The sequence below is a fragment of the Paroedura picta genome, chromosome 3, assembly GCF_049243985.1.
Source record: "Paroedura picta isolate Pp20150507F chromosome 3, Ppicta_v3.0, whole genome shotgun sequence".
Classification (NCBI taxonomy): Eukaryota; Metazoa; Chordata; class Lepidosauria; order Squamata; family Gekkonidae; genus Paroedura; species Paroedura picta.
The window spans coordinates 163268320-163286541 of record NC_135371.1 but is presented as its reverse complement, the minus strand read 5'-3'; the positions used below and the strand labels follow the sequence as shown (position 1 = coordinate 163286541).

The 18222-nt window shown below is 46.2% G+C and overlaps 1 protein-coding gene across 7 annotated transcripts in view; it reads left to right on the top strand.

Annotated features, from left to right (window-relative positions):
- Window positions 1-18222, top strand: part of KIF5A (kinesin family member 5A) — a 77570-nt gene that overhangs the window by 22582 nt on the left and 36766 nt on the right. For all 7 annotated transcript variants that reach the window (XM_077329182.1, XM_077329184.1, XM_077329183.1 and 4 more), the window contains exons 2-11: window positions 5176-5263; window positions 5431-5504; window positions 5849-5953; window positions 7100-7148; window positions 8309-8364; window positions 9432-9519; window positions 11729-11853; window positions 12747-12851; window positions 14158-14306; window positions 16439-16587. In XM_077329182.1, coding sequence (XP_077185297.1) covers window positions 5176-5263; window positions 5431-5504; window positions 5849-5953; window positions 7100-7148; window positions 8309-8364; window positions 9432-9519; window positions 11729-11853; window positions 12747-12851; window positions 14158-14306; window positions 16439-16587 — 988 coding nt within the window. The remainder of the gene's footprint in view (window positions 1-5175; window positions 5264-5430; window positions 5505-5848; window positions 5954-7099; window positions 7149-8308; window positions 8365-9431; window positions 9520-11728; window positions 11854-12746; window positions 12852-14157; window positions 14307-16438; window positions 16588-18222) is intronic.

Below are 18222 nucleotides of genomic sequence, written 5' to 3'. Positions count from 1 at the left end.
ACCCAGGATTGCTCAGCCTCTGGGGCATCACACTGATAGGTGCCAAATAGCGCTTTCCTTGCTTTAGCACTTTTTCACAGGTCAGGATAATATCAGTGCAGGCAAGATCCATGCTTTTTTCCTTCCCTACCACAGAAGATGCTTGCACTCTCGTTTCGTGCTGCCAGGCAAGGGAGGGCTAAAGGTTGCTCGTGTAACTGCTGTGCTGGATCCTGAGCAAGACACAGGATACATTTGGGTCAGCTCCTTGCCCTTCCAGAACTACAGCAGTCGAAGCTGCAGATGCAGTGAAGAGCCTCGGGGCTCGTGGGGTTTGCCACAAAATCTACGTCAAATAATTCCAGCACTTGGACAGCTCCTCATTCACAGCAGCAAACAGGAACGCAATCTCTTTTTTTGCATGCAGGTTTCTTCACATGTAATCTGCAGTCTGCCCAAGCTTCACTAGTCTTTGGCTCCTTTCTAACTTGTTTGCCAAGAACTGCAGGTTCTGAAAATCATCAAAGACCCAATCAATTATAAGAACTATGGAAGGCAGTGAATGACAGCTAGCAGAGAGCTCAGGGGTATCTTTGCAAGATTTTGCAGAGACCGAACCGACTTCTGAAGAGTAGAGTGCATGTAGTATCAAAGAGATACTCTCTTCATAAAGAGAGTGCATGTAGTATCAAAGTAAAGCGTGAACTCCTGAAACCCTTTTACGGAAGCATCTAATGCTTTTTGCCTTTCCCAAGAGATAGCATAGCTTGTTATCTAAGGGTCTGGGCTGGGAAACAGGAAATCCTGAGGTTTTTTTAATAATGATTAGTATGGGGTTTTGGCCACTGAATGAATGGATGACTTTTAGTTGATTGGCTAGTTTGATCGAAATTGTTATTTATTTTATTTTATTGGTTTTTTTAATGTATTGGGGTTTTATCTTGTTAGCCGCCACGAGCCCTTGTGGGAGTGGCGGGATATAAATCTAACAAATAAATAAATAAATAAACCTCGCCCCTGCCGTGAACTCACCATATCGGAATTCATGATCCTCAAACTCTGTTTCATTTCTTTCGTTAGAAAATGTATATGTCGCCTCTTCACAGACCTGCTGAAGAAGGCTCTCAGAATAAAGCAAGATCTAATAATGAAAACGTCATCAATATTAACGCATCATTAAAAACCCAGCCAATAAAACACAGGGCATAAGCAGCATTAAAATCATGTTAATAAAAACAATGAATAATCCAAAAGATCCCCATATCTATCTATCAGGGTCTTTTGACACAGCCTTAAAAGCACTCGTTTTCTCTGTTGGCTTACATCGAGTAAGACCAGACTGTTATATGCTTGCAGTTCTTCCCTCGATGTTCTATGACCTCTGCAGCAATCAGAGCTAAGGAGGAGCTTGAAAGCCACTTCAGACTGAATTTGCATGTGGCATTTAAAGTGCTTTTGATCCCCTCCCCCCCCCCTCTCTCTCTCTGTTGTGCATCTTTGAAAAACAGAATGGCTTTTGCAAACCTGCTCAGATCAGGTTTCTAAATCGATCAACAGCTGTGCAGGAAAGTGGGTTTAAAATTGCATTTCAGCCTTCCTGCAATTTTGCTCCCGACCCTAAACAAATGGACTGTGTTCTGAGATTCATTTTCATTCCTCTACCCACAAAGCTAAGCATTTCGAGATTTATTTATTTTTTAAAATTATACTGGTGCAGCAAGACAGTGCGCAGGTCTGTGCTTATGCTTCAGTCCCATAAAGGCAGGAGTGCAATAGTGTGACTGACAGATGTCATTTAAAAAATACAGCAAATAGTGGGCTTAAAAACATTGCTATGGATCAACAGGGCTGAACAGCAGCATTGAAATAAAAATAGCGCATCTGCAAGATGTCTTTTTTTAAAAATTGAAGTGCTTTGAAATGGCTTGATATTGACCAGAGGATATAAGGGATGTTCCCTCAGTGGTTCTAGAACTACCTGTGGTTCCTTTGAACATGGTTTCCCTGCTTCATGTTCTAGAAAGTGGAGAAGGCTCATTTTGAACTATACTCTTTGTTGTTACCTTTTTAGCCACTTTGGGCTTGCCGGCATCCAGTGTCTGGTTACAGCATTTCTCTCTGCTTTCCAAAGATAACACGGCCAGAGGAGGTTTCAGAAATCCAGTCTCATTCTGTCTAAGGTCAGGTTTCCGGAAAGTAATCAAAGCTGTGTCATTCAGTCTGAGGTCAGGTGTCCAGAAGTCCATCAAAGCAGTGTTGGCGGTTCTGGATGTGTTGTGTCCCAGAAGTGTCTCTTGGGAGAGATTATAGCTGGAAGCCCAGCTTGTCAGGAACGTCCTGCAAAGACTCATCCTCACTATCAATAGGCAGCTGGTGGCAAGCCAGAAGACATGCACTTTGCTGTCTAGCCTGTAAATCAGTTCTTAGCCTTCTTCAACAGCAACCCAAAGGTGCAGGTGACCCCAGAGGGCTGGCCAGCTGACTGACTTTGCCTGCTGAATTATAGTTGGGGGGGGGGTAGAGATTATTCTGAACTAGCTCTTGATTGCAAGTCTGGGAATGACTGCACCTCATTTCCATGCAGTCTTGTCTTCTGTCTGTTGTGGGCTCGCTACACAAGGTCCCTCCTCCTCTAAGGAGCCCTCACTGTTGCTGACCCATGACAGGCATCCTTTTGGAGAGTGTGAGAGAGAAATCTTTTAGCGAAATATTCTCTGGGGTTCTGGAAGGATCGTTGAGATAATGTATGTGGAAGGTCCTTGGACATTCCAAAGCAGGGGTAGTCAAACTGCGGCCTCCAGATGTCCATGGACTACAATTCCCAGGAGCCCCTGCCAGCGAATGCTGGCAGGGGCGCCTGGGAATTGCAGTCCATGGACATCTGGAGGGCCGCAGTTTGACTATCCCTGTTCCAAAGGGTTATATAATTCCTAATTGTGGATAGTATTTTTCATGTGAATGCAGCACACAAAGATGTTTTTCTTCCTGCTCTCTCTGTGGTGGCTGCATCTATTGTCATGATGTTAACTTAAAGCCAGTGAACAATGCTGATTGCTTTGGCACAGTGTGAATTCACGGTGCTTATGCTCCATTTGGAACTGCCTGATTTCTGCTTGCCTTGCCCTGTTTTTTTTTTTAATTCACATTTTTCTCATCTCCGTGTCTATGTGCAACAGGTTGATCGGGTTGCTCTGCAGAAGGGATGCACAGAATTCTCCTCTGATAGTCTTTCAAGGCCAGGATTCACATTTTCATGTGAGATCAGTCCATCATTTGACCTCCCAACATCTGGAGAAATTGTGATCTAGGGCAGGGGTAGTCAACCCGTGGTCATCCAGATGTCCATGGACTACAATTCCCATGAGCCCCTGCCAGGATTTGCTGGCAGGGGCTCATGGGAATTGTAGTCCATGAACATCTGGAGGACCACAGGTTGACTACCCCTGATCTACGGAGTGGAAAAGATCGGTTATCAATCTTTCCCCCTGACTAGGGGGGGTGGTCCCCAGGTGGGACCTGGGGGTCCCCCGGTTTTACAGCTCATCTCCAAATCGCAAAGATCAGTTCCCCTGGAAGAAATGGATGCTTTGGAAGGTGGACTCCATAGCATCATGCTCTGTGAGGTCCCTCCCTGCCCAAAATCCCACCCACTCCCGGCTCCACTCCAAAAGTCTCCAGGTGTTCCCCAACCCGGACCTGGCATCCCTACCTCTGACTAGGCCAAGCAGTGCCTCACAGAAACTAACCAGAGAGCACCTAGCTTGGCATCATCTATTCCAGTTCTCAGCCTTTTTCAGCCTGCAGGCAGCCTTGGAATTCTAAAAAAGCGTAATGGATACACCCACAAAATGGCCGCTAAACAATGGCAGCTGGAAGGGACAGAGGCAGCCACAAAATGGCTGCCACCACTTATCTTCATCACGAAGCCAATCAAATCTCCAGTGGTTTTGCTGAGTAAAAGCCCCAGTTTCTAAAATCATTTGGTGGATTCTAGGAAAGTTGTCACTGGGCCCCAGGGCTCTCATGGGCACCCTTTGGGGACCCCTGGTCTGTTCTGATCTGATTTGTAGTAGCTCTCCACTGTCTTGCACTGGGGCAGGTTTTTCCCTGCGACTTCAGATGCTTTTAATGGGAGGTATCAGTGACCCTTTGCATACAGAATAGGCATTGTGTCTCTGGACCACAGCTCCTCCCACAGGCCCATACGTATATTATTTGCATTTTATTTACAGACCTCATAATGCCACAGCACTAAGTCGTCAGGATGCGGAATTGGGTTTTACCGCCATCTTGTGATTTTTGTAGCTGTGATTGTAGCTGTAGCACTCAGGTTTTGTAGTGTGTTTTATGATGTTTTATAGTGTTATTGATGTTTTATGTGGTGTTTTATTGATTGTGAACTGCCACCAGCCAGCAGTGCTGGGAGTGGGGGCATAAAAATGTGATAAATAAATAAATGAATAAAAAAATAGTAAAAGCGACAACACCAGCTGGGAGTGGCACTGATTCCTATAGGTTAGACCTATATTAGTTACATATATGCAGACATCCAAAGACCTAACGTGTTTCGACCTTTATAGGTCCTCCTCAGAGGTCATTATTAAGTGTGCACACATATATTTTAAACAGAGTAGGCATTCAGTCATGTCTCTCCCAAACCCTAGTCCAGAGATTCCCAACCAGGGGTCTGTGGACCCCTGGGGGCTCCCCGGGAGTTCTGAAGTGGGGTGGTATGCGGGGTCCATGCTGTTTTCACAGCTCCTTCTCTTCTTTGCAGCCTACGAGAGGCGAAGCCCCCATAATAGTAGTAAAGGCAGGGGGAGGGAGCAAAAGTAGGTCTAAAGGTGTGGATAGTGATGTCACTTCTGGAGGCATGGCAAGGGATGACCTGCTGACATCACTTACAGGGGTCATCGAAGTCTGAGAAAAAAATTCAGGGGCTCCTCCACAGTCAAAAGGTTGAAAAAAACTGCCCTAGTCCAACACTTTGACACTCGCTCTACCATGCAAGACCTCTGCTACAATTCTGGGTTGCCTAGGAGAGCTGAATCCAAGAACAAGAGTGGAAGACTTGAGGGCCAATGGGAGAAGAAGGAATGTCTCATCCCACACAGGTCTTTGCTGTATCCCCTCAGATCTTCTGGTGCTACTTGCTAACTTTGTCCCATTTGTTACATCCATTCCTCCCCACTCCAGGGCAAGCCATATGTCTTTGACCGTGTCTTTCCACCCAACACCACTCAGGAACAAGTTTACCATGCCTGTGCCATGCAGATTGTCAAAGGTTAGTCTCGTTATTGGCAATGAATGAATGAATGAATGAATGAATGAATGAATGAATGAATGAATGAATGAGGTGGACAATGAGATTGGATCGCATAGGAAGGAAAGGGGTGGTAGGCCAAACATGTGATGCGACAATGAATTAAACACCTGCCTTTTGCCTTCCAGATGTGCTGGCTGGGTACAACGGCACCATTTTTGCCTATGGGCAGACTTCCTCGGGAAAGACTCACACCATGGAGGTAAGGTTGTGCTACCACCGCTGAAAAACACTAGTCTGGTGGTTATTCCTGGAGACGGGATTTCCCTCCCAAAGACAGTGTCTGTGTGTCAGTGGAAGAGCTTCTGCTTTGCAGGCAGAAGGTCCCAGGTTCAGTCCCAGGCATCTCCAGTTAAAAGGACCAGGCAGTAGGAGGCATGAAAGACCTCAGCCTGAGACCATGAAGAGCCACTGCCACTCTGAGTAGGCAATACTGACCTTGCTGGACCCGATTCTGATCCAGTGGAAGGCAGCTACTAAGCTTTGCTTGAGGAAAGCTGGAAGGGGCTTTTGTTATGATCCTGGCAGCCATTTCTCTTCTTCCAGGGCAAGCTGCATGACCCTCAGCTCATGGGTATCATCCCACGCATTGCCCAGGATATCTTCAACCATATCTACTCCATGGATGAGAACCTGGAATTCCACATTAAGGTGAGGAATGTGTGGAACTGGTGGGGAGGCATATTAGCCAGGATGGTGGCAGGTGCTGGAGACAAATGAGTAGACTTTTCAAGTGTTGGTGTGACAGAGAGGATGTCCAAAGGAAATAGTTGTGAAGGGGCATTGCAATGGGGGTATCAGATGGTCGGGTTCCAAGGCTGACAAGTATCTCAGGTGGCTGGGCAGCCATCCAGCACAGAAGAAGAGCCTGGTATTTTGTCTTAGCAGCAAGCTACCCACACTTAAGCAAAGCACATCTGGAAACTTTATTGCAGGAGGTGGTATGCGATTGGCTCTCTGAAGTCACCTGACTTCCCAGGCCCATGAGTGTTTGGGTTTTAGTGTCCTGGCTCAAGGCCTCTGCAGCAAAAGTCAACAAGAGAAACAATTCCTCTTCCTGATCTGTATCATGGGAGAAGGAAATTTCTCAACAGGGCTGAGGCTTTGACGCCTTGACACAGGATTATTCTGTCTAGGAAGGGTGCGGCGTTTGTCGTACAACTGTAAAAAATGGGTATAATGCCATAAAAGTGTTGAGTGCTGTACAAGAGAGTCAGAGTCCTCACCTATGAAATTGTTTCAGATAATAGCTGTGTTGGTCTTCAGCAGCAGAGTGAAATTTGAATCCAGTTGTGTTTTAAAGACCAACATTTCCCCCCAAGGTATAAGCTTGTGGGAGTTACTTAGTATCTGATGAAGTGAGATTTGACTGATGAAAGTTTATACCCTGGAAAAGTTTGTTGGTTCTCTTGAAGGTCCTGCAGGACTCAAATTTAGTCCACACTCAGAGGGCCAAGGTGCCCCTCAATAATATATTTGGGGAGGAACAGTGGCTCAATGGTTGAGCTTGGGATTCTGAAGGTCCCTGGTCCAATCTCCAGCATTTCTAGTTAAATGGATCAGGCAGTAGGTGATGTGAAAGACGTCTTCCTGAGACCTTGGCAAACTGCAGACAATACTGATCCCAAGGGACCCAAAGGGTTGATTGTGTATAAGGCAGCATCATGTGCTGATATGTCCTCTTGAAACACTTTGATTTCTGGACTGGTGAGAGCCCACAAGGGTTAAGGCACCACAAGGATTCCTAGTTCCAAATTTCTAGTGTCTACTTTATTCACTTGATTGTTTTCCCCCCAGGTTTCCTACTTTGAAATCTACTTGGACAAAATCCGAGATCTGCTAGATGGTGAGTGATCCTTGAGAGGGTTATATGTAGAGTTATGCACCAGGGCATTGGAGGCCAGGAATTAAAAGGAAGGAGTTGATGAGAATCCATGTCCTTGGAATGATTCCGGAAATGGAAGGGTCCAAAGTGAATTGTACCTCTGTGGGTTGAATGACTTTTTGGACTCTTCTCACAAGCTCTGCTCTCTGCAAATCTGAGAACTAGCCTGGTGTAGTGGTTAAGAGCAGCGGGCTGTAATCTGGAGAACTGGGTTTATTTCCTACCCCTCCTCCACATGGAGCCAGTTGGGTGACCTTGGGCTAGCCACAGTTCTCTGACTGTTCTCACAGAGCAGTTACGTTAGAGCTCTTTCAGTCACACCTACCTCACAGGATGCCTGTTGTGGGGAGAGGAAGGGAAAGGTGCTTGTAAGCCACTTTGGGATTCCTTCAGGTAGGAAAAAATGGGGTATGAAAAAACAGCTCTTCTCTGTGACCCTTCCGGGACAGCTGAGGTGTGTGATGACCAAAGCCGGGGTTTTCTTGGCGGTCTCAGCCATGTGGAATGACTATCCCCTTGACGCTCACCTGGTTTCTATTAGGTAAACCTACCCTGCTTTCTGTTAGGCACCCTGCCAAAATATTTATTTCTTACCCCGGCTTTTACCACAGGGGGTTGATCTTTTTAAAATTGTTTTTTACTGTCTGTTTCTAGCCTGAGGAGTGTTTTATGATGATCATTTTAGGATGTTAAATATTTTATGCTGTCTTTGTGCTCTGGCTTTTAAAGCCAAGTTTCTAATCAGCAGGCTGTGATAGTTTGGTCATGTTATGATAAAATAAGACTTATGGGAAACGACCATAATACTAGGAAAAGTTGTAGGCAATAGGAAAAGAGAAAGACCCAGCAGGAGAAGGAATAAAGGAAGTCACAGTCTCTAGTTTGCAAGACCCAAGTAAGACTATTAATTATGATAGAATGTTTTGGAGGTCCTTATTTCACAGAGTTGCCTCAAGTTGGAAGCGACTTGGTAGCATATTACACACACACACACTTAATTTTAATGATTTGAAACTGTTTTATAGTTTCGTCGTGTTTTGCTTTGACGCCTCAAGGAGGTTCTTTAGGGAGGCAGCAGGTAATTTTTAGAATTACAAACTCTCTTCTCTCCTCACCCACAGTGACCAAGACCAATCTCTCAGTTCATGAGGACAAGAACCGTGTACCATTTGTCAAGGTGAGATGCCTGAGAGAGTGGAGAGCAAGGATTCAAACTCCCTGACAAAAATGGGAGAGAGAACACCAGTGAAACCAGGGGTAGTCAAACTGGGGCCCTCCAGATGTCCATGGACTACAATTCCCAGGAGCCCTTGCCAGCATTCGCTGGCGAATGCTGGCAAGGGCTCCTGGGAATTGTAGTCCATGGACATCTGGAGAGCCGCAGTTTGACTACCCCTGAGTGACACCTTTCGAGAAAAGTTTTACCTCAGATATTCAGGCTGAGGTAGGGGGAGAAGGCAAGATTCATGGACAGCCCCAATGGCCCTCTTCTAAATATATCCAAATGGCAAACCACTCCATGTTTGTTGCTTATGCCTCACAATGACCAGAGTCAGATATTCCTGAGGAATAACTGGAGTTTACAGTGGGGTAGGGAAAAAGCTGTTCACTAATACCTACCCTACCTACGAAGAGCCTTGGTTAACCTCCAGGGATGTGGGGGGAAAGCAGGGGGAAGTAGAGCGTGGTGAGGTGGTGGTGGGGTAAATATCAGGAACAGGCTTCCTCGGGAGGTGGTGGGTTCTCCATCTTTGGAAATTTTAAAACAGAGGCTGGATAGCCATCTGACGGAGAGGCTGATTCCGTGAAGGTTCAAGGGGGTGGCAGGTCACAGTAGATGAGCGATTGGGATGTGAGTGTCCTGCATAGTGCAGGGGGTTGGACTAGATGACCCATGAGGTCCCTTCCAACTCTATTATTCTATGATTCTGTGATTCTAGGGGGAAGACAAGATCACTGCCATTTCAAACAATAGGCTTTTAGGGTTGCCAGTACAGGCTTGGGAAATCCCTGGAGATTTGGTGTGATCTCTACAGAGGGGGCAGCGTTGGGGAGGAAACTCAGTAGGGTTGTGATGTCACTCTAAGACATCCCTTTCTCTTGAACTCTATGGTATACCATGGAGTCTACCATCTGAGGCCTGCATTTCCCTCAGGAGAACTGATCCATGTAGCCTGGAGAGGACTGGGAGAACTCTAGGCTCCACCTGGAAAGTTGCTAACCATACTTTTCCTTCACCTGCAGGGCTGCACTGAACGTTTTGTGTCCAGCCCTGAGGAAATCCTGGATGTCATTGATGAGGGAAAATCCAACCGTCACGTGGCTGTCACCAGTGAGTCCTAAGAGTGGGCAAACTGGGCAAAAAAGTCTGTGGTGTGGGAGGGGTCTTTTGGATTAGATTTGCATAATTTGTGACCCACCACCTCTAACATGGTCATGTACTAGGGCCCACCCCGGGCCCTGGTAAGCTGCTCTTTTAGATATGGTTGGCTTGGGAGGTCACAAGTTGGGCAGGTTTGTTTTAAACTCAAGGGTGGAGGTAAATGAAGGTACATGAAAGTGCCTACCTACCTGTCTGTCTAGTTAAGCATGGTTTATCTTGACAGGCAGTGGTTTCCTGGGTCTCTGGCAAAAAAAGTATTTTTCAACTTTTGCTCATTTTGATCCTTTAACTGGACATGTTAGGGATCGATCTTGGAGCCTTCTTCAGACAAAGCACGTACTGTGCCCTGGCATCACAACCCTTCCCTCATAGAAAGATTATTGGTTTTGCACTTAAAGAAGGCCAAGATTGTGTGGATTGAGGCCTGCAAGGCTCTCTCCTAAGAGAATGAACTTTCAAAGTGAAGAGTTCAGAACTGAAGCATTGCATGTTGAAGAGTTTAAAATGGCCCCCATTTCCAGTCAGGTTCAGTTAATTTAAGTGTATGAAATAGGAGCCCCACATAATTCATTCTGGGCCCGTAGCTTTCCAGAGTTAAATGCAGAAGTAATACCTTTGGACGCTGCTAATGGATGTTGTTTAATGTGCTTAATCCTTGAAGAGTCATTTGTGGGTTTCTATACCACACAATGCTTTTATAAACACTTCATGTCCATAGTTTCTCTCCTAAGGATTCTGGGAATTGTTGTTTAGTGATAACACTGTGAATTCTCTGTTAGAGAACCTCTTATCCTCCCTCATATAACTATAATTATTGGGAAGAAGGAATGATTGCTGAATCTTTTAAAAATATCTGAGGTGTGCACATGTCTTTTCTGCTCCAGTTCCCAAATGCTCAAGGGTGGGAAATGGAAACATTTAGGAAGTGAACATAATTTCTCCATTAAAAAGTGAGGGGAAATGGTGCCTGATAAGGGAAGGGAAGTGAGTGGCATCAGAGTCAGAAACCCATCATATAGCCATAGTATTCAACTGCACATAGTGGTGATGGGAAAAGGCTGTGGAACTTAAGGTAAGGCCAATGAGATGGCCAGGCAATTCTTTGAGCAACAGCAGTGCTGTGGGAAGGTCGGTTTTGGCTTCTGTGAGTCAACTCGGTACTTTATGGGGAGATGTACAACGTGGGTCTCCAGAAGACCAAGAAGTTGCCTGTCATGGACCACGGATGCTTTAGGATGCTTTGGGATGATCCTGTGTTGAGCAGGGGGTTGGACTAGATGGCCTGTATGGCCCCTTCCAATTCTATGATTCTATGATTCTATGATTCTATGATTCTATGGCAGCCTCCCAGAGGCAACATTTGCTGTTGTACCCTCTTGCCGTTGACCATTCAGAAGTCACAACCTTGAGTGGTCAGTGGGCCTGCTCTTCCAACCGTGGACGAGGTTGTAAGGGTACTACCACTTCCAGGGTTGTACCACTTAAGACATTAGGTAAAATTGCTCCTGCATATTAGAAAAACCCTATTTAATTTTTTAAAATGTCAAGGGATGGATTCTAGTACAGACATCTCCCTTACATCCTGGTGTTGTTGTTTTTAAATATGTAGTGATTTTTGCCTCAGTCATTCAACCTCACCCCTGCTGTCTGAAATGATACAGTCAAAGCACTGTTTTACCACCTTTCTGTTGAGGCCAAATCCCAGACACAAAAATAATTTTTTTCCAGAGACGTGATGGTTGTGTAATGGTGTCTTCATTGCCTGTGGTGAACATTCTCAGTCCCCCTTCATCTCACGTGAAGCTTTTTTCTTCTTCAAGGTTTTGTGGTGGATTGAGCCTTTAGTTGAGCAGAAAACCACAGTGAAAAAAGGGGGTACACCATTGAGAAATGATACCTCTACAACACAACTTTCAACTCTATGCAGGCAAACTGAGACTGAACCTGTTTTCTCCCCCTCCCAGCTCCCAAAAAAAAAACAACATGCTGGAGACCCATTCATGGACCTTCCATTTTGTCTCTAGTTAAGCCCCAATGGCGAAGCTGAAGACAACAAAAAGAATTATTTTTAGTTCATGGGATCTCTGCCTTAGATTTTTCATTTGGAGAGCAGGTTTCATTCCCTCTTTGTCTCTCTCTCTCTTTTTCACCCCTGCAGACATGAACGAGCACAGCTCCCGCAGTCATAGCATCTTCCTCATCAATATCAAGCAGGAAAACATGGAGACCGAACAAAAACTGAGCGGGAAGCTTTATCTGGTGGACCTGGCTGGCAGCGAGAAGGTGCTGGATCCTTTAGGGCAGGGGTAGTCAAACTGTGGCCCTCCAGATGGCCACGGACTACAATTCCCATGAGCCCCTGCCAGCGAACGCTGGCAGGGGCTCATGGGAATTGTAGTCCGTGGCCATCTGGAGGGCCACAGTTTGACTACCCCTGCTATAGGGGGTTGAAGGGAGTGGATAGATGGTGTCTCCAGACTGGGATGGTGGCAGTCAAAGTTCTTTTGCCTCTCATAAATAAATAAACAACTGCCCAATATCTGAAATCTACACACCATCCACTTAAACTACTGATCAGACAACCCCACAAGGGGTCTATCCTAGTGAGTCATTATGGACTGGATATGTTCACATATCAGCGCCCTCTTTTGGCTCAGAAGAGAATAGGTCTGTGCTGCATTAGCCCTTGTGATTGGCCAGCAGTATGAAGCCTCTGGATTGGCCAGGCCTGAACTAAATACTAGGGGTCTGCACTTTGATTGGTCGGTGTTCTGCTTGGAGTTCTTGCTGCTGACCGCAGAGGACCGTCAGGTGGAAGTGGCTGAATTCCTGTGAGCAGTCAAACCTTGACATTATTATTGTGATTTCATGATCCATTTTGTGGGTGTGATATGGGTGGGTGGGTGTGTATGTGGATGAGTTGGTGCTCCCTGACCCTCAGTTTTCTTGGCATTCTTTGGGATTTGACTGCAGTCCTGATTTTTTTTTTGAAAGGCAGCTGGTTTTCATTTGAAAACTTGAGTGTCGCTGCTTGTTTTAATCTTCTGACTATTTATGTCTGTTTGCTCTCTGTCACTTAGAGAAACTTTGTCTCTTCTTTCATGGTTTGGCCCATGTTGCATCAGGCAACATGCATCACCACACCATAATACTTGAGATCTTCTTCCTCCTGGCAGGTCAGCAAGACAGGAGCCGAAGGTGCTGTGCTGGATGAGGCCAAGAACATCAACAAGTCCTTATCGGCCCTTGGCAACGTCATCTCTGCTTTGGCAGAGGGAACGGTAAAAATTTGCATGCCCATAAATAGTGTCAAAAGCACTTTGTGTACTCTGGACTAAATACCCAAATGTATGAACCGATTGTCTCTAACTAATAGACTTTTCAGTGGCACAACACACATCTTATGGATATCCTGAGGCCACAAAGCAATCTAAAGAAGTCTGCAAGCTCTTATTAGAACTCTGAGAATCCAATAACAAACACTGAATGAAATTTCTAGTCCTCATGTTTTCTTAGGGCAGATAAGAAAGCCAGCTTGGTGTAGTGGTTAATTAAGAGTGATAGCTTCTAATCTGGAGAGCCAGGCTTCATTTCCTGTTCCTCCACATGCAGCCAGCTGGGTGACCCTGGGTGAGTCACATTCATGATAGTGCTGTTCTCACATAGCAGTCCTGTCAAGTCTCTCAGCCCTACCTCCCTCACAGCCCCAAATACCTGTTGCGTAGAGAAGAATGGATGGCGATTGTAAGCCACTTTGAGACTTTCTGGTAGTGAAAAGTGGGGTATAAAAACCAATTCTTCATAATGTGCTGACAAAGATGTTAGCATTCAGAGACAGTGTAGCTATTCTATGCTGTTAGAACAGGCTTCCTAAACCAGGAGGGAGAATTAATTTTTTATATATGTTTAAAATTTGTTAACTATTTATTGGGTGATATGACCTTATATGGTTATGTCAACCCACCTACCCCCTCCCAAAATGGCCAATTATGGGCCTCAGGTGGAAAAGGGAGGGGCTCCAAATGGGTATGTACACAGCTATGTTTCCCAAACATATTTTGCATGACCATGTCACTTCTGAGGTTTCTCAAAGCCTGAAGAATGTTTCAGGGGTTTATCAACAGTAAAAAAGTTGGAAAAGGCTGTATTGGAAAGATAAGTGTATTGATATATAAGGTGGTGTCTTAAATTGTGCTTCAGTAGCAAAATACACCTTCGTATTAGTTAAACATTCAAAAAACAGCTGACATTATACAAGGTGAGTGGTCTTCTCACAGGACTTGTGTCAAGGGTGAACACTCTCATTAGACTTTTGGAAATAGAGATTATTTTAAGGTAAAGGTATCCCCTGTGCAAGCACTGGGTCATGTCTGACCCTTTGGGTGACTGGGGAAGGCACTGGCAAACCACCCTGTGTTGAGTCTGCCAAGAAAACGCTAGAGGGCGTCACCCCAAGGGTCAGACATGACCCGGTGCTTGCACAGGGGATACCTTTACCTTTACCTTTTTATAGTCAGGGAGCACTGGCATTTGTGCTTATCAGAACATGAATGAACCAAATACATCCACCCGTCTTCTCTTATGCAGAAGAGCTACGTGCCCTACCGGGATAGCAAGATGACCCGTATCCTGCAAGACTCCCTCGGAGGAAACTGCCGTACGACCATGTTCATCTGCTGCTCGCCCTCCAGCTACAACGATGCTGAGACCAAATCTACTCTCATGTTTGGACAGCGGTAATCTTCGTGTCTCGTTCTGTCTCTTTCCTGAGCAGCCAATGACCGGCCATCCTGCCGTGGTGATTTAATAAGGAGAGAGAGCCAAAGAATTAGTAATGTGGCCACTTCCTGCTTGAAAGTTGCAAACTTTTGGACGGGATGCTGTTCTTTTTTCAGGCAAAGAGCCCCACAAAAAATTCAGACAAACTCCCCAAAGCCCTGTTCTCACATGGCAGAGCATGAATCCCAATCACTTGGGGGAATAGCTACAGGAGCCGTTCTCAACCCTTTTTTGGCCACGGCCTTTCTAGGAGCTCTCCTCAGGTTCCAGGGCCCCCACGGTAGGCTGGCCACTTGCGCAGTGAGGTAGGGTAAAAAAAGGCCTAAGCTAAGAGTGAACTGACTATACTCGATCTACCTTGCCTTTTCGGTCCTGGTCCCAACCTGGTGGAATGAGCACCCGGAAGAGCTAAGGGCCCTGGCAGAGTTGTCAGCTTTCCGCAGGGCCTGCAAGACGGAGCTCTTCTACCAGGCATACGGTTAAGGCCTGGGCAGGAGGTCCTGACACTTGCTCTGGGCCCCCTAGGTTCATATGACCGATCTGGTTGCCTCACTCCCAATAGGCACATTAGGCCATTACGACTTCAGGAGATCAGTCGCATGGTTGTCCCCCGGCTGAACAAGGGGTTTAGATAGTATTTTTCGCCTGCTGCCTCTATATTGATATTAATTGGTTTTAGTAATTTTAGTGAGGGAACTATGGGATTTTATTGCGAATTATTTATTCTGTAAACTGCCGTGAGCCTAAGGGAACGGCGGTATATAAATTTAATAAACAAACAAACAAACAAACAAACAAAAATAAATAAATAAATAAATAAAATATACGTGAGACAGATTTCTAGAACGTTTGACCAATAGAAGTATGTGCATTCTTTCCCCTTTCCCTTGAATGTTTAATTCAAGCACACATAAAGGAACGGATGACATGATTTCTTTTTCTTTCCCTTGACAGTGGTTGAACTTTCTAGCAATGAATGATGTCATATGTGACAAAAAGAGTATTTCATCAGTTCAGTTATCTGGGCCCCCCATAAAACCTTTAGGTTCCCCTTCTCACATTTTTTCAGACTCTGCCCCCCTTCAAATATGCCAGGGCCTTCAAATATGCACCCCGTCGAGAATGGCTAATCTGCACTACAAATTTAGCTTAAGAATTGTGCCCTCATCAATAGTTCCTTGAAGGACCTAACATACATTTTTCTAATGACATAACACGTTTCTCCTGGTCCCTGGATCCAGCCAAGAAGTTATGTGTGAAGTTATTCAGATCCTTTCAAGCAGATAGGTGCCGGCTGCAAGGTCCTTGGGGCTCCCATTCAGCTCTGGACCACAGCCCATGATGAGAAGAAGCTTCAGCCTTTCCCCCATGCTGTTTTCCTGGTGTAAAATGGTCCTGGGGTCAGTGCTACCTGCCCTGCTGGCAAAACAAGTAGTCCATTGGTACATGTGTTAGATCAGGGGTAGTCAACCTGTGGTCCTCCAGATGTTCATGGACTACAATTCCCATGAGCCCTGCCAGCAAATGCTGGCAGGGGCTCATGGGAATTGTAGTCCATGAACATCTGGAGGACCACAGGTTGACTACTCCTGTGTTAGATTATGCGGTCAGGGAAGTAATGCAGTGGTGACGCTTGAAGACCCCTCTCTCCTGTGCTGTTGGGCCCCTGCACACCTGGGAATCATCTCACCTAGGAACTCTAGGAGCAGCATACCTACTTGATAGAAACCAGAGCAGACCTATAGAGCAAGGAATAATGTATTACATGCCTTACCTGGCACCCACCAAATGTTTTTAGAAAGTGGACAGAGCCAGGTGGCGTTCTTGCCCAGCAAGGCTTCTGATTGGCCATTAGAGATTTGATTAATTGCTGATTTTTAAAACACCGCTTTGGCACAGCACATGGCTCATCATTGTGTGACTGAAGGTAAGCTGCAGCAGTAAATTGGTGGGTAGCTAACCTCATGTTGTGGCTGTGCTGCCTGCTGTGCTGTGTTGGACATCTAGAGGTTCCTGCATGCTCAGAAAGATAGAGACACCAAATGTATTGTGCAGATCCCTGAACATGACTAGGGATCTCTAATTGCAGGGCCAAGACAATCAAGAACACAGCGTCTGTGAACTTGGAGTTGACAGCCGAACAATGGAAGAAGAAGTTTGAGAAGGAGAAAGAGAAGAACAAGACCCTTAAGGAGTCCATCGCCAAGCTGGAGGCCGAGCTCGGGCGCTGGCGCAACGGTGAGAACAGGGAGGGATGGACCAGAACCAATGGGATGAAATTAATACAAAAGAAATTCCATCTAAACATCCGGAAGAAGTTCCTGACAGTTAGAGTGGTTCCTCAGTGGAACAGGCTTCCTCAGGAGGTGGTGGGTTCTCTATCCTTGGAGATTTTTAAACAGAGGTTGGATCGCCATCTGAGAGGCTGATTCTATGAAGGCAAAGAGGTGGCAGATTACAGCAGATAAGCAATAGGGTTGTCAGTGTCCTGCTTTGTGCAGAGGGTTGGACTAGGTGACCCAGGATGTCCTTTCCAACTCTGTTATTCTATAATTCTAGCTGCAGAGCAGAAAGGGAGTCTGTGCTTGAATCACCATTGAATTCACAAATCATAGTTTTCCAAATGAGAGCTAGCAAGAGATGTTTCTCCACTGGCATCACCATGGGGTTGTAGTGCATGTGGCTCCCCTGCCACACGTACAGGTGTCCTCCCCTCAAAATCTATGAGTAGCACACATCCTCCCAGCCTTTCACTGTGAACTGCTAAGATAAAAAAGGATGTTTGGTCGTGATGGGATTGACATCCTGGTCTCATGGCAGGAGATTCAACCCCTTCTCCACTTGGGGATAGTCACAGCTAATTTTTAGACATGAAGTGAATGCGAGGGTGTTGTCCAGGGAAGGGGGGTGATGACAAATCGGGGGGGGGGCTGGTTACCCTGGGGATTATTGGTCTCTGTTGAGTCACATGATACGTTTTCATATGATATGTGGGTTGGGTCTGGGTGAGGAGCAGCCAATGGGAATGTTAGTTGAAAGACCCATAGTAGCTCTCAGCCACCTTGGGTAAATGGGGGGGGGGATCTACCCTCTTTTGACCAGGTGCAGCTTTAAGGTATCCTGTTTTTCTAACCTCGCTCAGCTTCTGCTTAATGGCAGGCGATACCAAGCAGATGCTGGCTGGATGCATGTTGCAGTGCAGGCCTAACAAGTTTGATGTGGATTTACTTTAAATGTAACTGCGACACGAGAGTGCCCCATGTGGACAGTCTAAGAAGTGCTAGCGAAGCTTCCTGGAGTATTAAGTGAAGTGAGCCATGGAGTTGCGCTTTGATTCATGGCAACCGCATGAAGTTCCGCCTCAAGGCAGGTGATTTGCCACTGCAAAGCTTCCCCGGCCTTCCTTGGTGGCATCCCATCCGAGTAACAACCCTGCCTAGCTTCTGAGTTCTGATGAGGTCGAGATAGTCTAGGCCAGTGGTTCTCAACCTTCCTAATGCCACGACCCTTTAATACAGTTCCTCATGTTGTGGTGACCCCCAACCCTAAAATTATGCATGGGTTCTTTCCCAGATATTAAACCGAAACTGACCAATGGCGTGAAGATCCATTGTTCACGATTATATATAAACTAGTAAAAAAAGCCCATTGTATAAAGAAGACAATGGGCTCTAGCACAGTGGTCCCCAACCTGCGGGCCGCGGCTCCCTCTCCCCGCTGCCCCCCCGCAGTAAAAAACTTCCCAGGACGCAAGTTTGCGGCCCGGGAAGCTTCTTACTGCGGGGAGGGCGGGGAGAGGGAATCAGGGCCGTGCCGTGCCCGTGCAGGCCGCGCCCGCGCGGCCCGATCCGCAGGCGTGGCTCGCGGGTGCGG